General features: G+C 44.0%; 1 protein-coding gene and 1 long non-coding RNA gene across 2 annotated transcripts in view; both read right to left on the bottom strand.

Annotated features, from left to right (window-relative positions):
• Positions 1-19,053, bottom strand: part of LOC101283540 (aromatase) — a 50,174-nt gene extending 31,121 nt beyond the window's left edge. The window contains exons 1-2 of the mRNA XM_012537273.3: positions 19,017-19,053; positions 2,270-2,452 (exon numbers count right to left, since the gene is read on the bottom strand). Coding sequence (XP_012392727.1) covers positions 2,270-2,414 — 145 coding nt within the window. The 5' untranslated portion in view covers positions 2,415-2,452; positions 19,017-19,053. The remainder of the gene's footprint in view (positions 1-2,269; positions 2,453-19,016) is intronic.
• Positions 19,054-19,797: 744 nt separating this feature from the next.
• On the bottom strand, positions 19,798-24,832 carry LOC125963527 (uncharacterized). The gene is made up of 3 exons (XR_007475581.1): positions 24,814-24,832; positions 21,292-21,373; positions 19,798-19,848 (listed from the first exon to the last, which is right to left on the bottom strand). It is a non-coding gene; the product is annotated as an uncharacterized LOC125963527 (long non-coding RNA).
• Between the last annotated feature and the right edge of the window lie 383 nt (positions 24,833-25,215).

Here is a 25,215-nt window from a genome sequence, read left to right as displayed (position 1 = left end):
ACGGCCATCGCTGGCACTAAGTCCTCTGCCTATGTGTGTCACCTTTGCACACTCGTCGACCCCCCTGTCCCCATCACCTGATAATGCAGGGCCTCTCAGGAGCTTAGATTTGAGTCCCAGTTTCATCACTTACTAGTTATGGACACCTAGCCTCTTTAAGTCTCAGTTTCTTCATCTGTAAAATAGGCATCAACACACTCAACTCACCAGAGTGCCCAGAGGTTCACAAGAGAAAATGGTGTGAAACTGCTTTGAAAACTGTAACTTACTAGAGGGCTTTGGCTCATTGTACCCTCTCAACTCTTTGGCTTCACTGACCCTGAGATTCCCCATATGTATAAAGCTAAGAATCCAGAGAGCCAGTGATTGGAGGGATCTGGCAAAAGGAGTTCAGAAGTATTGGTCAGCAAGACCCATCCAGCAAGGCCAGTGTCCTCACCTTCCCTTCCCCAAACAGGAGTCACGGGATCTCAGCCTGGGCCAGAGGTTTCTAGAGCTAGAAGGTTCTGACCAGACCTCACATTTTCCCAAGGAAAGCATGGAACTAGAAGCTCCCTGGTAGCAAAATGATCATCTACCTGGGATTTAGGTCTTCCTGGTGGTTCCCCTGCTCCCCCTATTGCCACTTTCCTTCCAGTTGAGATGCTGGCAAGCCATCTCCCTTCTGTGGCTTTAACCCCTCCCCCATGAAATGAGGAGTTTGAACTCCACAGTTACTCGTACTTGTCACAATGGTTTGCCTGGGCAAGGCAGAGCCCTTCTCTGAGGCTCAGTTTCCCCTTCTGTCAAATGAACGGGTTGGGCTCCATTCAGTGGCTCTCAACCCTGAATGCTCAGGAAAGCCACCTGGGAAGATGTTAAAAAAACAAAAACCCACGTGGGGATCCTCCTCAGGCAGGGCTGAGAACCACAGGACTATGTAATAGTGTCATAGACTATCAGTATATGACAGCATGATGTCCCCAGCCCAGAGGTGGTGGACAGAGTGAGCTACCACCTAGGCTCCTGGTCCAGGGCTTCAAGGATGCCAGTTCTTGTGTTTGCCCCTCCCCAAAGGTCCAAGGGAGTTCTACCATCACCTGCAACATAAACATCTGGGGGGAGTTGTTAAAAAATACCTCCTCCCTCACCTCCACCTTTCATGGACCCTGACTTGCGTGCCCACTGGGGGAGGAGAAATCCAGTGAGGAAGGAGCAGTGGTGGGGAAGGGGTTCAAGTTAAAAGACTGTGGAACAGTCTTCCTTCAGACCCCCATCAGGAGTAGAGAACAAAACAAACTAAACATTCCATTCCATTGGGCCTTAAAGTAAACTAAAATACCAGGCTGAATTGGGCAGAGAGACAGTCAGTTCTCTGGAAAACGATAGAGAATCCAGACCCAGGGCACTTTGCAGCAGTGCCACACTCCCACTCGACATCACTCTGTGAAGAGGCCCACGACGCTTGAAAGTGTGTAATGACTCTGCTCTTGAAATAAAGCCTTATCGTATATCTTATGGAACTGGGGACAGATGCCTGCTATGAGGAGTTTTCCCTGAAAACTAAAAAACCGTCTGATATTTCTGAGAATTCTGAGTTAATCTGGTAGTGTGGAGTGATGGGGTTTCTACTGGAATTATCTGGATAATTATATTATACTCTACTTTTGATTGATCCACAGAGCTTGTGGAAGTTTTTTTTAGGTTTTCAAGGGAACTATAGTGGTCCCCAATTTTCTCCCGCTGTCCAGGTCCCATCCAGCCCCCATGGTGGCACCAACATCACCACCATGCCCAAGAATAAAAGAAAAATGAAGAATGGGATAAAGAGAAGGAATAAGTTCAAAAAAGAGAGAGGGCAGAGGACATGGATGAGGTAAAGTGGGAGGGAGACAGAAAGCTGTACAGAAGGCATTCCGGAGACTTTTTCACCTTTAGAGCAAAACTGGAATGAATTTGAATCAAAAGAAAAAAAAACAATCCTGGAATTTTACCTTGCTCCACTCCATCTTAAACTTACTTTAAAGGATACTAGTGCCAAGTCTATTCTACCAAAGCAAAGTGGAGACTGGAAGGGGTTATGTAAGATATTGTTTTAATGTTTTCAATAAACATGTGCAGATAATTCGCTAAAATTTTTTCACCTGAGTCCTCATTTGCTTATGTGCCGTGGGCTTCAGCCATCTTCCCAAGTTTGCTCTTCATCGTTTTGCAAAATTTCCTTTACCCTCATGGATCAAAAGCCCAAGAAAACAATCTTCTTAGGTACAGAAATAAATGACTGACTTACCTGGTATTGAGGATGTGTCCTCATAATTCCAAACCAAGAGAAGAAAGCCAGTGAGCAGCAGGATTGCAATGCTGGCAACAGGCGCAACTTCGGTCACCATGCTGGTGATGTTATAATGCCTTGGGTTCAGCACTTCCCAAACCATCTTGCGTTGCTTGAACTCAGGGGAAGCAACTTAAAGTCCTGTGGAAATCAGAGGGTCAGAAAAATTAGAGAATCCCCCAAAATGTACATTTACGACTCCTCTTACTTCAGAGGATGCTGTACTGTAGAGATGGGCGTTCTGTTTTATAATGTGATTGGACACTTAGACAAGACAAATTTATAGTTACAAGTCAAAACAAGCAAGCCCAAGACAGATCTTTTGGCTTGAAGTGCAGCATTTCTGACCTTGGTAGAGTCTCAGGTTCGTTTAGACGCTTGGTCTGATAGAACCTTATCATCTTGCCCTTGAGTGGGTAGAGTGACTGAATTCCCAATTGAGAGCCAAATTTCTTACCAAAATACATGAAAATGAAGCTCATTCCAGAGGTGGAGTCATTCTATGACTTCATCAGCAGATTTTGTTTAGACAATCTTTTTCCCTTCAAGCCAAATAAATTTTTTAAAAAAGCATTCCCCAATATTCTTCCTTGCTCAAAATTACTTCCCCCAAAGGGTAAGCTTCTTCAGTAAGAAGGTGTTTCATGGGCATCACTGAGGCATTCTCAGGTTGTCTGTTGAATTCAACATGATTCACTCAGGACAATCTTTTCTTATTGGCTTTGACGAAACTTAAATCTTGCACCATGGACTTGATGAAGCAGTGCACATGGGCCTATGACAGAGGTAGTAGGAAAGAAGAATAGGAGAGGAAGAATAAAAGGAGAGGAAGAAAAAAGAAGTGGGGAAGCAGGAGGAAAAGAGACGACATAGTAGATGCCACCAGCAGTAGGCTCAGGTGCCACTCAGCAACCGAGCTCCCTACAACAGCTGGTCTCCTGTGCAGGACAATTTTCAGTTTGATTTGCTGATTCTGATGTGGTTTTCTCTTCTTTTTTTTTTTTTTTCTTGGAAAGCATATTTTTTTCTGCTTTATTTAGATGTAATTGACATACAGCAGTGTATAAGTTTAAGGTGTACAACATAATGGTTTGACTTACATACATCCTGAAATGATTATCAAAATAGATTTAGTGAGCATCCATCATCTCATACAGATATAACATTAAAGAAATAGAAAAAAAATTTTTTTCTTGTGATGAGAACACTTAGGATTTACTCTCTTAACAATTATCACATATAAGATGCAGCAGTGTTAATTATCTTTTTTAAAATATCTTTATTGGCGTATAATTGCTTTACAATGGTGTGTTAATTTCTGCTTTATAACAAAGTGAATCAGCTATACGTATACATATATCCCCATATCTCCTCCCTCTTGCGTCTCCCTCCCAGTTATCTTTATTGTATTGTACTTTATCATCCCTCGTACTTATTTATCTTATAACCGGAAGTTTGTACCTTTTCACCACCTTCATTTAATTCCGCATCCCTCCACCCCCTGCCTCTGGTAGCCACAAGTTTGATTTCTTTTTCTATGAGTTTGTTTGTTTTTGAGGTATAATTGACCTACAACACTATGTTGGTTCCTGGTACACAGCATAGTGATTTGATATTTTTATACATTTCAAAATAATCACCATGGTAAATCTAGCTGTTATTTGTCACCATAGAAAGATATTACATAATTATTGACTATATTCCCACACTGTACATTTCATACCCATAATTCACTTACTTGTACCTCTTAATCTCCTTCACCTATATTTTTCCTCCCCCAGACCCCTCCCCTCTGGCAATCACCTGTCTTTTCTCTGTACCTGTGACTTTCTTTCTGTTTAGTTACATTTGTTTTGGTTTTTAAATTCCGCATATAAGTGAAATCATATAGTATTTGTGTTTCTCTGTCAAACTTATTTCACTTAGCATAATGCCCTCTAGGTCCATCTATGTTGTCACCAATGGTAATAGTTCATTATTCTTTATGGCTGAGTAATATTCCATTATACACACACACACACACACACACACACACCACATCTTCTTTATCCGTTCATCTGTTGATGAGCCCTTAGGTTGCTTCCATATCTTGGCTATTGTAAGTAATTCAGCAATAAACATACAGGTGCATATATCTTTTTGAATTAGTGTTTTCATTTTCTTCCATAAATACCCAGAAGTGGAATTGCTGGGTCACAGGTATTTCTATTTTTAATTTTTTGAGGAACCCTCATACTTTTTTCCATAGTGGCTGCAACAATTTACATTCCCACCAACAGTGCACAAGGGTTCCTTTTTCTCCACATCCCCACCAATACTTATTTGTTCTCTTTTTGATGATAGCCATTCTGACTGGTGTGAGGTGATATCTCATTGTGATTTTGATTTGTATTTCCTGGATTATTAGAGATGTTGAGCATCTTTTCATGTGCCTGTTGGCCATCTGTATGTTTTCTTTGGAAAAATGTCTATTCAGGTCCTCTGTCCATTTTAAAATTGGGTAGTTTGTGTTTTTGATGTTGAATTATATGTGTTCTTTGTATATTTTGAAGATTAACCTTTGTTGGATATGTCATTTGAAAATATCTTCTTCCATTCAGTAGGTGATCATTTTGCTGATAGTTTCCTTAGCTGTACCAAAGATTTTTTGCTGTAGTCCCATTTATTTATGTTTGCTCTTGTTTTCCTTGCCTGAGGAGACATATCCCCCCAAATACTGCTAAAACTGATGTAAAAGAGTTTATTGTCTGTGTTTTCTTCTAAAAGTTTTATGGTTTCAGGTCTTACTTTGAAGTCTTTAATCCATTTAAATTTATTTTTGTATATGGTGTGAGAAAGTAGTCCAGTTTGATTCTTTTGCATGTAGCTGTCTGGTTTTCTCAATACCATTTATTGAAGGGGCTGTCTTTTCCCCCATTGTATATTCTTTGTTCTTTGTTGTAGCTTAATTGCCCATATGAGTGTGAGTCATTTCTGCACTCTCCATTCTGTTCCATTGATATATGTGTCTGTTTTTTGTACCAGTACCATACTAGTTTGATGACTATAGCTTTGTAGTATAGTTTCAAATCAGGGAGTGGGATACCTCCTGTTTTGTTCTTCTTTCTTAAGATAGATAGTCTTGGCTGTTCTGGGTCTTTTTTGTTTCCATACAAATTTTAGAATTACTTGTTCTTTGAAGAATGTTATGGGTGTGGGTTTTTTTGTTTTTTAATTTATTTTTTATTATTTTATTTTTAACAATTTATTGGAGTATAATTGCTTTACAATGGTGTGTTAGTTTCTGCTTTATAACAAAGTGAATCAGTTATACATACACATATATCCTCATATCTCTTCCCTCTTGTATCTCCCTCCCTCCCACCCTCCCTATCCCCCCCTTCTAGCTGGTATTGAATCTGTAGATTGCCTTGGGTAGTATGATCATTTTAACATTATTAGTTCTTCCAATCCATGAGCACAATATAGCTTTCCATCTGTTTGTGTCATCTTCAGTTCCTTTCATTGGTGTCTTATACTTTTCCAAGTATAGGTCTTTTACCTCCTTAGTCAGATTTATTCCCAGGTATTTTATTCTTTTTGATGTGATTGTGAATGGGATTGCTTTTTAAATTTTCTCTTTCTGTTAGTTTCTTTTTAGTATATAGATGTGCAACAGATTTCTGCAGATTTCTTGCAGAAGTCTCCTGCAACTTCACTGAATTCATTGTTGAGCCCTAGTTTTTTTTTTTTTTTTTTTTTGGTTTTTTGGTGGTGTCTTTAGGATTTTCTATGTGTAGTGTCAAGTCATCAGCAAACGGTGACAGTCTTACTTCTCCCATTCTAATGTGGATTCCTTTTATTTCTTTTTCTTCTCTGATTGCTGTGGCTAGGACTTCCAAAACTATATTGAATAAAAGTGGTAAGAGTGGGCATCCTTGTCTTGTTCCTGATCTTAGAGAAGAATATTTCAGCTTTTCAACACTGAGTATGTTGTTAGCTGTGGGCTTGTCATATATGGCCTATTATGTTGAGTTATGGTCCCTCTATTCTCACTTTGTTGAGAGTTTTTATTATAAATGGATGTTGAATTCTGTCAGAAGATTTTTTGCTTCTATGGAGATGATCTTATGATTTTTATTCTTCAGTTTGGTAAGGTGGTGAATCAAATGGATTGATCTGCAGATATGGAACCATCTTTACGTCCCTGGGATAAATCCCAATTGATCATGACGTACGATCCTTTTAACGTATTGTTGACTTTCGTTTGCCAATATTTTGTTGAGGATTTTTACATCTATGTTCATCAGTGATATTGGCTGTAATATTCTTTTTGTGTATTATCTTTATCTGGTTTTGATATCAGGGTGATGCTGGCCTTGTAGAATGAGTTTGGAAGTGTTTCTTCCTCTGAAAAGTTTTGGAATAATTTGAGAAGAATGAGTGTTAACTATCTTCTAACTCTTTGGTAGAATTCACCTATGAAGCCATCTGGTCCTGGACTTTTGTTTGTTGGGAGTTTTTTTTTTTTCTGATTCAATTTCATTAATGGTAATTGGTCTGCTCATATTTTGTATTTCTTCCTGATTCACTCTTGGGAGATTGTACATTTCTAGGAATTTGTTAATTTCTTCTAGGTTGTCTATCTTACTGACATATAATTGTTGGTAGTAATCTCTTATGTTCCTGTGTATTTCTGTGGTGTCGGTTGTAACTTCTTTTTATGATTTATTGATTTGGGCCCTCTTTGTTCTTGATGAGTCTGGCTAAAGATTTTCCAATTTTGTTTATCTTTTCAAAGAACCAGCTCTTAGTTTTATTGATATTTTCTTTTTTTTTTTTAGTCTCTATTTCATTCATTTCTGCTCTGTTTTCATGATTTCTTTCTGTTTTCATTTTCCTTTGTTTCCAGGTATTCTTTAAATTTCCTCTTTGATTTCTTCAGTGACCCATTGGTTGTTTAGTAGCATTATTGTTTAGCCTCTATATATTGTGGTGGTTTTTTTTGTTTGTTTTGTTTTTTGCGGTACGTGGGCGTCTCACTGTTGTGGCCTCTCCCATTGCAGAGCACAGGCTCCAGACGCGCAGGCTCAGCGGCCATGGTTCATGGGCCCAGCCGGTCCGTGGCATGTGGGATCCTCCCGGACCAGGGCACGAACCTGTGTCCCCTGCATCGGCAGGTGGACTCTCAACCACTGCACCACCAGGGAAGCCCTATATTGTTTTTTTTGCAGTTTTTTCTTTATAGTTGATTTCTATTCTCATAGCTTTGTGGTGGGAAAAGATACATGATTTGATTTCAGTCTTCTTAAATTTACTGAGACTTTGTTTTGTAGCCTAGGATGTGATCTATCCTAGAGAATGATTCACATGAACTAGAAAAGAATGTGTGTTCTGCTGCTTTTTGATGGACTGTTCTATATATCTGTTAAGTTATTCTGGTGTAATGTGTCATTTATAGCCAGTGTTTCCTTATTGATTTTCTGTCTAGATGATCTGTCCATTGATGTAAGTGGGGTGTTAAAGTCCTCTACTATTATTGTATTACTGTCAATTTCTCTCTTTATGTCTGTTAATATTTCACTTTATGTATTTAGGTGCTCCCATGTTGGGTACATATACATCTCTAATTGTTATGACTTATTGTTAGATTGATTCCTTGGTCATTATGTAATGTCCTTCTTTGTCTCTTGTAACTGTCTTTATTTTAGTCTATTTTGTCTGACATAAGCACTCGCTTTCTTTTTCTTTCCCATTTGCATGAAATATCTTTTTCCATCCCCTCACTTTCAGTCTGTGTGTTTCTTTAGATCTGAAATGAGTTTCTTGTAGGCAGCATATATATGGGTCTTGTTTTCATATCCACTCAGCCATTCTGTGTCTTTTGATTGGAGCAGTTAGTCGACTTACATTTAAAGTAATTATTAAAAAAAAAAAATGGGGACTCCCCTGGCGGTCCAGTGGTTAAGACTCCGTGCTTCCACTGCTGGGGTCAAAGGTTTGATCCCTAGTTGGAGAACTAAGATCCCACATACTGCGCAGCACAGCCAAAAAAAAAAAAGATAAAAAAATAATTATTCATTGGTATGTACTTATTGCTATTTTGTTAATTCTCTTTGGCTTGTTTTGTGAGGTTTTTTTTGTTTTGTTTTTTTTGGTTCCTTCTTTTGCTCTATTCCCTTGTGATTTAATGGCTAATTTTAGTGTTATGTGTGGATACCTTCCTCTTTTTTCTGTGTGTATCTATTATAGGTGTTTAGTTTGTGGTTACGAAAAGGTTTGTATACGGTTATATATATATATATATATATATAGTCATTTTAAGTTGCTGATTTTTTTTTTTTTTTTTTTTGCGGTACACAGGCCTCTTACTGCTGTGGCCTCTCCCATTGCAGAGCACAGGCTCAGGACGTGCAGGCTCAGCAGCCATGGCTCACGGGCCCAGCCGCTCCGCGGCATGTGGGATCTTCCCGGACCAGGGCATGAACCCGTGTCCCCTGCATCGGCAGGCGGACTCTCAACCACTGCACCACCAGGGAAGCCCGTAAATATTTATTTATTTATTTATTTATTTATTTATTTTTGCGGTACACGGGCCTCTCACTGTTGTGGTCTCTCCCGTTGTGGAGCACAGGCTCCGGACGCGCAGGCTCAGCGGCCATGGCTCACGGGCCCAGCCGCTCCGTGGCATGTGGGATCTTCCCAGACCAGGGCACGAACCCGTGTCCCCTGCATCGGTAGGCGGACTCTCAACCACTGTGCCACCAGGGAAGCCCTAAGTTGCTGATTTTTTAAAGGCTTGAATGCCTTTTAACAACTCTGCATTTTCTCCCTCCCCTCAAAATTTATTGTTTTTGACATATATTTTATAGCCAAATCCTGACATGCCTGGCTGAGGAGCTCAAGGTGATCTGGAGCTGCTGTAGGTCTGCTGTTGGCCAGGGCCAGGGCCCGGGGCATCCTGAGGTGATGCCTGCCTGCTGGTGGGTAGGCTGGGTCTTGACATGGCTGGCTGTGGGGCTGCTGTGATCCTGGAGTTGTTGTTTTGCCAGCTGGTGGGTGGGGCTCAGGCACAAGGTTTCCCAGGGCTGGTGCCCACCCACTAGTGAGGCCAGGTCCTGGAGCTACTGCCATCCCACTGATGGGCAGAGCCAGGTCCTGGGTTCTCTGGCTATAGGCCCAGGGGTCCCATAGCTGGTGTTGACCCCTTGGTGAGTATACTGGATCCTGACACAGCTGGCTTCAGGGCCTTGGTGTTCCCAGGGCTGTGGCCCAGGGGGTCCTAAGGCTGGTGTCCACCCACTGGTGGGTGAAGCCAGGTCCTGAGTTACTGCCAGCTCACTGGTGGGCAGAGATGGGTTCTGGGGTCTCTAGCTGCAGGGCCCCAGGGGTCCCAGAGTTGATGTTGGCCTGTAGATGGGCAGGGCTGGGGCCCAAGGGATCCCAGGGCTGGTGCCTCCCTGATGAGTGAAGCTGGGTCCAGGGCTAGTGCCAGCTCATTTGTGGGTAGGGCCAGATCCCAGGGTGGCTAGAGGCTCAGGGGTTCCTAGGGCTGCCGGCCTGCTGGTAGGTGAGGCTGTGTCCCCACCCAGCTAGCTTCCTGGCCTGGGAGGTTCCAGGACTAGTGCCAATGCGCTAGTGGGGATGGGCCAGGTCCTGGTGCTAATAAGCTAGAGGGAGGATTCCAAAATTGTGCTTACCAGCACCAGCGTCCTTGTGGTGGGATGTGCTCCCCAAAATGGCTGCTGCTGGTGTCTTCATCCCCAGGTTGAGGTTCAGTTGCCTCCTGCCTTTCTAGGAGGCTCTCCAAGATCAGCCATTGGGTCTGACCCAAGCTCCTTTCAAATTACTGCTTCTGCCCTTGGTCCTAGGGCATGTGAGGCTTTGTGTGCACTCTTTAAGAGTGGAGTCTCTGTTTCCCACAGCCCTCTGGGTCACCTGAAAGCAAGCCCTACTTGCCTTCAAAGCCAAATGTTCTGGAGGCTTGTCTTCCCAGTGTAGGACCTCCACCCCCACTCCAGGCTGGGGAGTCCAGTGTGAGCCCTAGACCACTGGTTTATTGGGGGGCACCTCTGCAATTGTAATTATCCTCCTGTTGGTGGGTCACCTACCTGGTGGTATGGGTCTTGACTATGCTCCATATATGCCCCTCTTACCTGTCCTATTATAGTTCCTTCTTTATATCTTTAGCTGTAGAGATCTTTTCTACTAGCCTTCAGATCACTTTCATGGATAGTTGCTCTGTAAATATTTACAATTTTGGAGTGCCCATGGAAGGAGGTGAGCTCAGGGTCTTCCTACTCCATCATTCTTGGCCACTCCCCTCTGCTGTGTTGTTCCGCAACGGAATGTTGAGTCTTTATTTTCAGTAAGGTTTTCCAATACCTATACTCTCAGAAGAGGGTTTCAGGGATGGTGGTTTGTTGAAGAGACTTAGAACGAATAGCCTTGTGTAGAGGAAAGAGCAACCATTCCATTCAGTTCCTGGTCCCAGGTGACCACTCCAAGGATTACCTTCTCTTGGAAAGTGCTCTAAGTTCCCAAGACTTGCAATGTCTCTGCAACAGACTTTGGCTGGGTTTTACCTAGTAATAGAGTTCTAGATTCTTAACCAGGACTTCTAAGTGGATTTCGGGGGCTCTGTGAACTCCCTGAAATGCTGCGTAAAATGTTGTATCTGCTCAGCTGCACTTTTATGGGGGAAAGAAGCCATAACTTTCATCAGGTTCCTGAAGAATATATAATTACATTTCTCTTCTGATTTATATGAGATCTTAGATACACAATCAAAGATCCATTTCTGGCAAGTACAGAAATTTCATGACATAGTTGAATTCATTCAGTTGCTTGATTCATTCTATTGATTCATCCTATTATTCTACCATTTAAATAATCATTAACAGTTAAGTGCAAGGCACTAAAACTGCCTGCACACATGTTGGGCAGTTTTTTTCTTTTTCTAAATATATATAAGTTGAGACTGAAATGTCAGCAATGTGTCTGCTATCATCTGGTTCCTTTGTTAATGAACAGCTTCTTTGAACAGGTTGAGTTTTTAGGTTTTGAATTTCCAGAGTGGAATTTTACGTCATTCTGAGTAAGCTCCTTGTGACTTTCTGCCAGTCAGGACCCTCACTGTTTCTGTTTATATTGATGAAACCTGAAACCAGTGTTAAAAGCTTAGGTGAAGAAAGTGGTTGTGACAAAAAGGAGGAAGATGTCCTAGAGGAAGTGATGCGGGCAAAAACTTCACGTTTAACAAACTCTCAGAGAGATGTTACAATGTTGAAAGCACAAAGTATAAAATGTTGGAAGCTGATGCAACTTTATAAAGGAGTATGACAGTTCACCAAGGCATAGAAAAGATGTTCCCTCAGTGTTCTAAGTTCTACAAAAAGAAGGCAGCAAGAACTGTTCAAATACTCTTGCTGAGTTTTTTTTACAAAGAAAAAAAAAAACCACTAAGAATTGCAATGTTTCTAATGTTTTAAATTACAGTGTATTAAAATATTGGTTTTACTATTTTTTTCACTTCCATATATGCTTAAAACCTATACTAAGAGAGTTTTTCATGTTTCAACAATATTTTTAAAGGTCACAATACAGTTTTTTTTTTCTTGATTTTTAAGATTACCTTGCATAGTTTCAGTTTGCATGGTCATTTTTACTGTCCTGCACTACTGTGCAAAGTTAGCACTGCCTGTATTTCGAAAAGTTTGATGGGGCAAAGAAGCCTGGTTCCTCATCTTGCTCCAAAGTATGTCATAAAGATGCCTAAAAGAGCAGTATTTAAAGACCAAAAAGAATTTTTTTTTAACGCTTACATAGCATTTGCTGTGTGTCAGACATTGTTCCCAGCACTTTATAAATATTAAGTCATTCATCCTCAAAACAACCCTGTGAGCTAAGTATGATGGTACCCATTTTACAAATGAGGAAACTGGAGTGTGGGTACGTATTTTGCCCTTGGGCACCGAGCTTGTTTGTCGTGGAGATGGGATTGGAATCCACGGAGTCTGTCTCCAGAGCCCGTGCTCTGAATCATGCCATTTGGTGCCTGTTATGGGATTCATTTGGTCTCAACATTCAGGGACTTTTCAGTCATTTATGTTCATTTCCAGGCTATTCAGAATGACTCCCTTTAAAGGAGTTAGTTTTTCAGATCTCTGAATGCACAGCTGGAGAGATCCTTAAAGATTCTCTCCTCCTTTTACATTGGTTTTCCTGTCCAGTAGAACATTCCAATGGGTCACACAGACAGGTTGAACATAGGCCCTTAAGGTGTGGTACAGGAATGGAGGAAGGTCCTAGAACTTCAGAGAGGTTACTTATATGTCCCCTGTGCCAGGAATACCCTCCCCTTACCCTCAAACATACATATATACGCATGTGGCCCTAAAGTGCCACAGGCCTTCAAAAGCCATCTCAAATACCTGGCTTTCCAGGCATTTGTTTGCAAAGTGGTCTCATTCACTGGGGCATCCGACGCTAGGTGCCTGGCCCTAAGCAGGGGCTTTGGCCTCCAGATGAACCAGACCTCTGCTCCCATGCTATGTGTACCACAGATATCCTGACACCTTAATGCCCCACAACCTCAGGATAAGGAAATGCCAGGCCAGAGTACCCAGTCTGAGCCAGGGCAAAGTCAGCTGGGGGCACAGCAGAAACCGGGTATCCCAGTGCTTTGGGGTCAGGATGTACTCTGGGCCTTGCAGTACCAAAAGGGGCTCCCAGATGCCCTGATACAGCCCTGACCCTCTGCCAGGGTGGGAAGGCAGGCCCTCACCTTGCAGAAGTGCTGCCCCGCTTGGCCAGACCCTACCAAATCCTACCTTGCAGCATGGAGGCGACCTGTCCAGCAGGGTCTGAGGGCCGGGTGCCAAGCCTGCCCTCCTTCTCATTCTCTCCAGTACACCTGGTCCGTCTCTCTTTCTTGCCCCCACTCCCAGAGGAACGTGACCCAGCCACCTTGGTTCTCCCTGCCACACTTTCTGATTTGGGTCCCCACAGACAGGGGGCTGCCTCCTGGGGCTCTCGCAAGGAACAAGACAGATGTGATCAGCCCCCAGGGGCTAACAGACAGGGTCTTGGAGGAGGAGTTACAGATATTTACTGAATGGTTCCCCAAGTGAGTGAGAACATCCAGCTGGGGGCAGGGAGGCCTGTGGCTGCAGTGTCCTGTCCCAGGGAGGGGCTGGGGAATGGAACTGGTAGCCTGGGACGGAGCAGGGGGAGGGTGAGCATGATGCGAAGCAGAAAGAAGGGTCAGCAAGGAGCAGGAAGAAAGCTGGTGACCTGGGCCCCAGAGAGCAGGGGCAGTATGGGGTGTATTGGGGCTTGCGATGGCGACAGGGGACACCTCTGCAGAGCTTTGCAGGTGCATTAGAAAAGTTAGAATTTGTCTTAAAAGAAATGAGAAGCCAGTGAAGGGCTTTAAGGAGGGGATCAGCAAAGTCATATCTACATTTTAAAAATCTGAATCACTTTGGCTGCAGTGGGAAGAATACGATGGAGGGAAGGGTATTGGAGTGGGTGAAGGAGAGCAGCTGGGAGGCTTCCATAGTTTTTCAGGTAAGAGAGGGAGTCACCATGGTCTTAGGAGGTCGAAATAGAGACAAATAGACAGGTTCACTAAGTTGGCATGACTCTCATGATTTAAATCTAATGATATAAGGAGAGAGGAAAGTGTTAAGTATGTTTCCTAAGTTTCCAGACTGTGTACCTAGAGGGGTGGTGTGCCGTTCTCTGAGCCTGGACCAGTTTTGAAGTGTGGAGAATTCTTTTAGATTTTGGAAATTTTGAGCTGGAGGAATTGTTGGAACATCCAAGTGGTGATATACGGTCTATAATTCAGGGGAGGTGTCTGAGCTGACATATGAGCTATGGAGACTGTATAGACTGAGAAGGGTGTCTTAAGGGACACAAAAATTTGATGACAGAATAGAGGAGGATAAATCTTGTAAGAAAAGGTGAGTTTACAGAGAAAGCTGGGGAGGGTTGGCCCAAGAGCTATCAGGAGACCAGAAGAGGCTGATCATGGCTAAGTGCCAGCATCTCTAATGAACAAGGAGGCATGGCTGGGATGCTACAATAATAGAGACAGAGAGGAAGGTAGAAGCTGGAGAATGTCCAAAAGGCACGAATCTCCAAAAAGTAATTTTTTCTTTTTAAAAAAATATTATGACAACTGTTACTGCTGTTTTACAAGGGGAACAAACAACCTGGATGTGGTGTCAACAGTCCCTTGAAGAGTGTGGCCAAGACCTGATGCCTGTAGCATCAGTTTCACTCTCACCTGGAACGTTTCACCAAGTGCTCTACATGCATTATGGCTCAGTCATCACAACGACCTTCTGGAATGAGTTCAATACATTATACCTCCATTTTACAGATGAGGAAACTGAGCCTCAGCATGTCAAAGCAAGTGGTAAAGTGGGAGGTGAGCACGAATCTGTGGGAGCTGAAAGCCCATTCTTTTAACCCAAACCACTTTCTGCTTCCCCTCACTACATGCCTGGTTCCTTTCCTGGCTGCCATGATACAGGCCTCTCCTCATTTTCCTTCTGTATCTCTGGCTTCCTCCTCTCCTCTTTGCAGGTTAACATCTTTTTCTTCCAAATAAATAACCCATGCCTACTGTTACCATTTCCTTTATACCCATTGCCTCTTAATTTCTGGTTTCTGCTTTCACTACACTCATGATACCAGTCCCTCAGAGGTTACATACAACCTTCCCACCTCTTAATCCATACTTTTTCCCCCTCCATCTTTGTTCTTCTGATCTCAGTCTGTGGCTTTGGACCCATTTGGCCATTTCTCCTTCTTGTATCGGTTTGCCTGTGGCTGATGTGATAGGCTTTTCCTTTTCTCCCATTGCTCCTTCTTATTCCTCTGTACCTGTTCCTAGCTCCCCTGCAGTCCCTGAACCCTGAGCATTTCCCAGCCTAAGAGCTTAGCCCTCTGCTTCATACTCCTTTTGAGAACTCGTTTCTTTTCCTGACTTCAGCTCTTGCTGCTGTGTGGGTGCCCCACCCCCAATTCCCTTCTTGGCCCAATCCTCTTTCTTTAACTCCATATCTCAAGTGCCTATGAACATCAGCACTTAGATGCCTCACCAATCACTCCACACTTATGGTTAAAACCAAAACCATTGACTTCCTCCTAACCTCCTCCTCCCACCCCAACCTTCTCATACATCATTTTCCCAGTCATTCAACTTCAAAATATTGGGGTTTTTTTTGTTGTTGTTGTTTTGCTTACCCCTTCCCCTTACTTTCCTACCCCCTAGGAATATTCACCCGCTGTCCCAGCCTAAATATGTCATCATAGGACTTCCCTGGTGGCGCAGTGGTTAAGAATCCGCCTGCCAATGTAGGGGACACAGGTTCGAGCCCTGGTCCGGGAAGATCCCACATGCCACGGAGCAACAAAGCCCGTGCGCCACAACTACTGAGCCCGTGTGCCACAACTCCTAAAGCCCGTGTGCCACAACTCCTAAACCCCGTGCGCCTAGAGCCTGTGCTCCTCAACAAGAGAAGCCACCGCAATGAGAAGCCCGTGCACCGCAACAAAGAGTAGCCCCCACTCGCCACAACTAGAGAAAAGCCCACGCACAGCAACGAAGACCCAAACGCAGCCAAATATAAATAAAATAAATTAATTTTAAAAAATGTCATCACAAAGTTCTAGGGATATTCCCTAAAAATGTCTTGTCTCTGAACAAGATTTTCCTTTACCTTCAGGCCCATATCTTAATTTTTGTAATGGACCATAACCCTACCCTCTGCTCCATTAATGATCAAAGACTATTCTCAGTGGTCAGTTGAAGACAAATCCATAATCTGCCTTCTAGACTTTTTCCAAAACTTACCTCGAAATCTCTAATACCCAATTGTTTTCAAAAGCCCCTGTTGGGAAAACTCCCCCCAAATTGGGGATTCCTGGTGGACCTCATTCCACTCTTGGCATTCCCAAGGTTTAATGACTTTAAGGGCTACACGGGTGACACAGCTGTGGAGATGGGTAGACGTTATAGAGCCCAGGACTCCTCTCAAAGTTTCAGGTATGATGCCAAACAAAACACCTCTCCGTGGGCCCGATCCAGACTCCAGCCCATTCGCAGCCATTACTAATTATCTGAATCAAGTGCCACAAACTTCAAGGAGCTGCACGCTTGGACCTGGTGTGGGAGTCCTTTCTGCAGCTGCCTGTGCCTAGTCATGCTCTGGTGTCAGGCCTTAAGCTGACTATGAGTGACTTTATAGGATCAGCCCTACACAATTCATTGTTTCATCTAAAGGGATGTTAAAGAGAATAGATTAAATCGTTTATATTTATCCTTCTGAGTTGGATGTGTATGTTTCCTCAAATCCCTTACCTAATAAAATGAGGCATTAATTCTTAAAAGTCATCTCCTTCCTACTCTTTCCTCTCCTGGAAGATGAGTTTCCCAAGGCTGGGGATCTGGGTCTACCTCCTTCACAACCGTATCCCGCTCCTAGAACAGTGTCCAGGCCTTTGCATATGCTTGCTACAAACCTGTTGCCTGAGTTTGTACTGTTTCCACCTCTGTCCAGATTTTATTCCCCATTGTAACCTCTCTGATGTTCTTCCTCTCAGACCTTCCCTTTCAGTTCATCCTGCACACTGCTGCCAGATTGTTTTCCAACTCAGTTTTCATTACATCAGTTCCCTGTTAAAAACCCTTTTTTGCTTCCAGTTACTGCAAGGCTTCCAGATTTATCCTTAGTCAGCCTTATTTCTTGGCTCTCTTTACCCAAACTCTGACTCCTCACTGAACCACAGGCATCGTACCTGGGAGTTCTCATGTCTCCCCCATGTCACCCCAGCTCTGCTGGTTCTGCCCCGCAAGCCTCCCAGGAGAGGTCTGCTTCTTCCTTGCCTTCCTTGAGCCCTCTCTTCCCTGGCGTAAATACCCCTCCTGCTTTCCCTTTGACATGGGTCCTGGGATACTCTTGCTTTCGACTGCCAAGTCACTCTATAACTCAGAGTCGTGGAGACTTTCATTAAACAAACATTTATTAAGGACCCTGTCTGAGCAAGGTGCTACATTCAGGCATGAATGTAGGGGAAGTTCCGAGGAAGGGGAAGTTCCGAGGAAGGTTCTGGAAGCCAGGACATCATGTGAGGACCACAGGTCTCTGAGGTGACAGGCAGAACTGCCCATGAACTCCTACATTGTGGAAACACAGGTTGTCAGAGCTGGAAAAAATCTCCGAGATCTTCCAGTAGTACAGTTCTCTCACTTGAAAACTGAACCAACCACATGAGATCTGGGGAAGTAAGGTCACATGCCAGTGGTCACTTAAAAGTGGGAAAGGTTTACTGTGTACACATTCTACTATCTGATTTCCATGCCCTGGCATTGGGGTCATGACACTGGTGGTTTAGTCATTTTTCCCAACACACTTCCAAGTGAGTCCCTGGGAATTTCTTATTCTGGAGCAGGAGAACTTGTGGAAACCAACAAGGGAAATCCGGTGGGGTAAACATTGTGTGGTTGGCCTGGACTCCCCTTTAGGGCACCAGTGGGAAACCTCAGCCACTAGCTTTCCAAACACATAGGGAAGACTATTAATGGTGCATGAAAGGCAAGTTTCCCTCTCCAGTAAATGCACAGGCTGCCAAAATCCACATTTCACATGAGCACACAGGCCCAAAGCTCTTGGGCATCAGGCAGGACTGGGGCTTTCTTACTCATCTTTGAGGTCCCATGACTTCAGTGCATGTCTGTGGAAATGAGCTTTTCTTTACAATTGCTTACTGGCCAACCACCAGCAGGCCTTGGCTGCCCTTTTACTTCAGCTTTCACCTTTGCCCCTCTGACGGTGCCCTCTTGTCCCTCAGATACTTAATCCGTTGTCTTCCCAATGGGCTGTATCTGATATTCTGTCCCAAGAGAGTTTGTTTTCAGGTATAATCAGCAGTGACCACTGGAAAAGCCTTCTAGATCATGGCCCTTTCAGGCCATGAGACAAGGGGAGGGGATGTTGAAAGACCAGAGGCCCACCATGGGGCCTTCAGAGCCTATTGTACAGGAGCTGCCTGACATCCAAACCATACTTTTTCTCACTAGCAGGCTGAGCCTGTCTCATGGAGAGGCAGAAATGATACCCAGGCTGGGTATCGTTCCCACAGCAGCAGTCATTTCTCTAAGAGATTTCCTACCACTTCACTTTTCAACTCATTTGTACAAGATCTCACATGTTGTCTGGCATCAGAGGGTATCAGTAGTGGGATTTTTCAGTACAGTTTTGGCTTTTAACCTGAGGTGAGAAAAGGCAGAAGTGACAGTTTCACAGCAACAGGATTTTGGGTCATGGACCTGAGTTCAAGTCTCGGCTCTGTGGTTAAACAACCCTGTGACTTTGTTCATTGCCAAAGCCTCCCTGAGCCCTGGTTGAGGATGTGAATTCTCTCTACCTCAGGACACTGAGATGAAGGTGAAAGTGAAACCCCTGGAACTGGGCACCACTTTTTCTTCAGCCTTCAAAGTCTCTCTGGCACATGGAGTTATGTGACTCCATGACTCTGGGGGCAACAGTGGGAGGTTCTCAAGTGGGGCTACTCAGGGCAACCCCAATACCACCAGTGAGAGAGGCCACGGAACCTCTTTCTTACGGCGAGATTCAGAGCCATACCTGAGCCTTGGTATCCAAGATTTACCACACCGAGGTCCCAAGTAACCTTGCTTTGGCTCACCTACCTGGATGTCATTAAGTCCTTCTAAGGGCAGCAACAAACCCACCTCCTGCACAGAAGCCCCAGCTGCCTCTGCAGTGGGACGTCCTTTCATAATTACCACAGCACAAGTTCCTCCAAGGCAAAGCCTCACATCTCACTCCTCTCTGGGGCCCCCAAGGAGGCTACCATGAGTTCCTGTACCTAGTAAGTGCTCAGTAAATGTTGGTGAAGTGAATGAATGAGTGGTTGGCAAGTTAAGCTTTTTAGGCCTGGGGTCATCAAAGAATGATGTGTTCACATGTACCCAGAGGAATGTTTTCCCTACCCTATCTCTGATTCCAAATGCCGAATTCCAGCAATGAAAAGGCCTGCAGCTGCCACCCAAAGAGCCAGATAACAGCAGCAATACTGGCCTCTCCTTGTGAGCTTATCTGTTGTTTAATGAACAAACTGTGAGGCCACAGAGATGGCCTAGAGCAGGGCCAATCTCTGGCAAGGGAGCCACCCGCTGACCCCAAATGCTGGGGTTACTTAACCTCTCTGGAACTCCTTTCCTTATCTGTAAAACAAGGGTACTGGGCCACATGACCTCTTCTAGCTGTGTATCTGATGCCCAACGTTCCTACCCTTTGTCTTAGCTTCCCCTCATAGCCCTCCCCAATGCCTTTGCCCTCTTCACCTTTCTTGGTTCTTTCCTTCTGCACCGCTGCCTTTGGCCAGCCAGTGGCATCTGTAGGCCCAGGTGCCCTGAGCTCATCTGGGATGTCAGGGAACGTGAGGTGCAAACGGCCATCTTCTCTAGCTCTTCTCATTCTCTTTAGAGCCCCAGACACATTCTGAGAATCTAATGAAAGCTGTGGAGAAACACACTCAGTAATCAGTATGCTTTGAATACAGTACTGGGTTCTGGACCCACTGCAGCCCATTCACAGACTTAAAATTAACAACTCCCAAGTCAGGTTCCTTCATCCACCTTCCACCTCAGGTTCCCAATGTCCCAGAGGCTCTTTCCAGATCAAAACCACCTTCACTGACCAGTAGAGTTTGATTTCCAGGTTGCAAGTGAATGAACTTTCCTTTGGGCATTTAACTTTTCACCTGGACCCCAAATCTACAGATGAAGCCTTGATGATATGGTGGTAGATTATGCAGCCAGTGAGAAATATTTACGGGGAGAATGGGGGACATGTCTGATCCCTGAAATCCCATCTGTGGCCCACTTCACATTGGCACTGTCCATGGCTGCACTTAGCCTCAGTGGGCCTCAAGACTCGTGGGGTCTCTGGGCTTCTGCCACGGAGGAGCCCATCTCATGGAGAGCAAGTGCATGTGCAGACAGACTACTGTATTCACTTCCAAAATGTAGTATCTGCAGTGACCCAGCCAGTGTTCTAGGCTCTAGGAATATAGCAATGAACAAAATGAGGCCCTTGCCCGCAAGGAGTTAATTTGGACCCGACAGAGTCACCTATATTACTATTAATATGTCAGATTACAGGTGTTCAAACAGAGGCATAAACGACAGGACAGAGGAGAAACTGATTGATTATCCTGGGAAGGTTGGGTATGGCCTAATGGGCAGGCCTTGAAGGAGGAGTATTATTTTACAAGACATCAAGTTGAGGGAAAGGCATTGCAGGTTGAGAGAATGAGAAGAGAATTGACAGGGGAAACTCAAAGGTCCTTCTGCATGCTTGTCCATGCCATTTGCTTTCCTGGGTTCAGATGGACTCCCTGTCACTGTGTGCATTTACTGCTACAGCTCTGCCTCAGTTTCTTCATCAGAAAAATTGTGAAACTAAAAGTGTTTCTTGATATGGGGTAACTATGAGGAGGAAATGAGTTAAAGCATGTTGAGGCCTTATCAGAGTAGCTATATGAAGCACACAGTAAGATTTCAATAAACGTCGTTATTGCTATTAGTCTTCAGTCTCCAACAAGAGCATAGGTTAATAAGGGACAGTCCTGGGAATAGCGGGTAAGAGCAGAGGCTCTGGACTGGGGTAGTGTCCTTGAGGGTCACTGAAGAAATGTGTGCTTGCTGGCAGGTCACCGCACCTCTCTTGGGTACTCAGAGGATCCGGGAAATGGGGTAGTCTCTAAGCTCCCTTGGTGGTCTAGAGGTCAGCGATTCTGTGACCCTGGTGTCATAGAGTAATTGGGGATCATGTGAGATGCTGAGGTGGCATGAACACAACTCTAGGGCCCCTCTTCACCCACACTTCCTTTTCTGTGTTATTTCCCCACATTTCCTATCCACCCACTTCGTTCTCCCCAGTCAGAGGAAATCATCTCACCAAAATAGTTTCTGGGGGCTAATCCTTCTGCTTGTTTTCTCTCCTGAGGGTATTCTCATTTTAACAGGCACCTGGAGCAGTTCTGCGGAAGTCACAAAAGACATGTCTGGCACTCTTTCCGCTCTGGGGGAGCCTACAGGCTAGGAGCAGGAAAAACTAATAAGCATGATATCGTTACAAGCATGATGAGATACTGGCATAGAGATGTGGCCAAACAAGCCTTTGTATGAAAGATGGGACTTGTTCTGAGCCTTGAAATGTGGTTAGGATTTTGATGGTGAGCAGAAAAGAGGGCTTTGGCAATGCTTGGAGGTAGGACTGAGTGAGGTGGTTGGAGATAATGAGACCAAAGAAGATGGATTCATGTTGGGAAGCATTAATATCCACTGGTGGAACTGCAAGTAGGGGTGGGGATGATGAGAGAGGATACATTGCTCTCTTACTTGACTCCCTGGCTTCTAATTTGTTTACATACTCTTATGCTAGGAAGTAGCATATGTGTACCCTTATACCAGGAAACTAGAGGCAGTTTTGAGAAAACAGGAAATTCTACTAGCTAAACTATCTGTGTGGGTGCTAATAGTAGAGGCAAGCATCTTCAGAACTAATTTATGAGCCTTGCAACAATATTTTAAATTTACATCTAATTTAACTTACATCTCATCGTCAATAAGAACTGAGTTTGATCAACTTTTCCATCACACTTGGCTTCAAATGGCTTTTTACTGCTTCCCAAATCAAGTCCATCTTCGATGGGTGAAGAATTGGCCCCGCTGAGATACCTGTATGTGACCTCTTTATACTGCTGAGAATTTAGGAGGTCCTCTTCAATTCTGGGACATTCTTCGCTAATTTTTTTTTTTTTTTTTTTTTTGCGGTACGCGGGCCTCTCACTGTTGTGGCCTCTACCGTTGTGGAGCCCAGGCTCCGGACGCGCAGGCTCAGCAGCCATGGCTCACGGGCCTAGACGCTCCGCGGCATGTGAGATCTTCCCGGACCGGGGCACGAACCCGTGTCCCCTGCATCGGCAGGCGGACTCTCAACCACTGCACCACCAGGGAAGCCCCCGCTAATATTTCTTTGAATACTGCCTTACCTCCATTCTAACTATTTTTGCTTTCTGGATCACCAGTTAGACAAGTATTGGGTCTTACAGATCTATCCTTCATGTTTCTTACCTGCTCTTTTATATTTCCCATCTCTTTTATCACTTTGGCCACATTCTAAGTTAATTCCTTGACTGAATCTCCCAGCCATCACTTCCACTGTTATCTATTTGGCTTTTCAGTCCATTCATTCAGATTTATATCTCAAAAGTCAAAGTATTAATGTCCATTATCTGTTAATTTTTTATGGATGCAATATCTGTTGGTGTCTCTGACGCTATCAATTCAGCATACTCTAGAGCCCTGTTTTGACTGATCATTAAGTCTCTTTCCCTGGGTATAAACTCATCTTTTATTTACAGTTTGTGAAACAAACTCCCTTCCATGGTATTGGCATTCATCAAATGTTTGGTGAGTCTTAATCATGTGCTCATTTTGGGGGCTGAAATTCCTTATCAGTCAGCTGGCTTTGCCCACCTTTTGGGGAAAGACAGAAAGAAGCTGGATGTTCTGCTGCGGATTATACTCCAATCTGTTTTCAGGAAGAGTGAGGAAGGAGTGGAACGTGCTACTAGTCAGAATACCTTAGCAGTTAGGTTTCTGGGCTTGGGCATATCCTGCATCTCCCGCTCCAACCCTCCCTATCCGAAGCTTCTTTGGGCAGAGCCCCACTTCAGCTGCTGCTTGGTAGGGGAAAGAAGATATATAGGAGCTCCTGAGGCCAGTTCACAATCTGCTGGTTGCCCCAGTGTTCTCCTGCTTTCATTATCCACTGTCCAGGAGAGGACCCCCATTGGGTTTTGTCCTGCTTTGTAGGGAGACTCTGCTCTCCTGTATGTGTTTTGATTTCTTTCCTTTATCGGTTGATCCCATCAGTTTCTATACTGCCGGAATTTCTGGCCCAAGGAGGGCTCCTCTGCTTGTTTTATAATTCAGTTGTGAATTTTAAAAATATCTATCAATTCCAGAGATTTGGGGTGACAAGGGAAGGCTGTAGTGTGTGCTTCACCCACCATCTTGAACCAGAAGTTTACTGAGGATATTAAAAATAAGGTGTCACAGATTTCCAAAAGCAGTTCTAAAGAAGGGGCTCCAGTGATGTCTTGGCGTTATCATTGAAATGAGCAGTTAGGCTCACAGGAGAATCACTTGTTTGGTCATGAAATGTCTGATGCGGTATAGTTAACTTATCAGTCACTGGGGCTCTGAGGCCACACCCTGTGACACTAAAGAAGCATCATTGATGTCATAGGTGCTCTAGACACCACCTAAGGAGGGGTCCAGAGTTGGATATGGTAACAAAGGAAGTGTCAGGGGATAAATATTGAAAAGAGATATACTTGGAAACCCAGAAGAACAAACATAGGCTAGACATGGAGGTCAGTGGCCTGGAGAAAAGAAAAGCAAGCAGAAAAGCAAGCGCATAAAAATGGCTTCTCAGAGAATGGGTGGAACAGAGAACATGGGAGATTTTGGCCAGGCATGAGAATTCCAATAAAATAATCAAAATTTCTATAAGGCAGGGTAAACTTGCAAACAGGGACTGGGTGAATCCTTAGTAAGTGGTAGACAGTTTGAAAAAGGCTCTGAATGATCTGTGACCAATTGGAACTTGGAAGTAAGACATAAATAGCATTGTTACAGTTTTTATGATGCTATATTGTCAATGTAGCTGTATCATAGCAGGAAACAATTCCCTTTACAGTTTTGCCCCATACTGTGTGATTTGGGGCAAGTTACTACACCACTCTGAGACTTCAGTTTCCTTGCCAGTAAAATGGAGATAATAGAACCTTCCTTGCCTTGAGATATGAAATATCTATATAAACCATAAAGTGATATAATACAAGTGGCAGGCATGATTTTCCTGGAGGCTCCTTCTAACTCTCCTGGAGTTTAGGAGCAAAGCGGAAATGAACCATCTAGTGACCCTTGAAAGGGAGATAGAAAGCATCTCCAGCCTCAGGTAACGGGTCCCTACAAGGTCCTAATATGCCACCACCAGTTCACCAGACACATTCTCTCAAATACTCCACTCCTTCACTGAGGGCCTTCTGTGCTTCTGCCAGGTGATGGGCACGTGAGGAACATGGCTGACAGGTCCAGGTCGACCTAGATCTCATGACCCAGTAGTGAAGGCAGACCTTGAACTAGTAAGTGGAAAAATGAGAGGAGGTTTATCAAAGAACTAGTAAGTGTAAAAATGAGGTGAGGTTTATCAAAGGAAGCACGTTGGGTCCTATGTAACAGAAAACTTCTTTCAGTTTACCCCAGATGAGGTCAAGTGCCCCCTTAAGCTGAGTCTTAAAGATAGTAGGTGTTTACCGGGAGGAAGAAGGGCAAAGGGGGGACCTATTCTAGGGAGAGGGAACAGTGTGTACAAAGACCCTGATGGTTAAGAAGACAAGGCTCTTACCAAAAGAGGGAAATCTCCCTCTTTCCAAATTATGCAGCATTATTCCAGTAATTGGGAGCAGACATTATCTGTGCAGAAGGTCTCTGGAAGAGCTGGGCTGTAATTTCTCACATGGTTTCTTCTTTTTTTTTTTTTTTTAAACATCTTTATTGGAGTAGAATTGCTTTACAATGGTGTGTTAGTTTCTGCTGTATAACAAAGTGAATCAGCTATACATATACATATACCCCCATATCTCCTCCCTCTTGCGTCTCCCTCCCACCCTCCCTCTCCCATCCCTCTAGGTGGTCATAAAGCATTGAGCTGCTCTCCCTGTGCAATGTGGCTGCTTCCCACTAGCTATCTATTTTCCATTTGGTAGTATATATATATATGTCCATGCCACTCTCTCAATTCGTCCCA

The sequence above is a fragment of the Orcinus orca genome, chromosome 2 (assembly GCF_937001465.1).
Source record: "Orcinus orca chromosome 2, mOrcOrc1.1, whole genome shotgun sequence".
NCBI lineage: Eukaryota > Metazoa > Chordata > Mammalia > Artiodactyla > Delphinidae > Orcinus > Orcinus orca.
The sequence above is the reverse complement of the archived record's forward strand: the minus strand, read 5'-3'. Positions and strand labels throughout refer to the sequence as shown.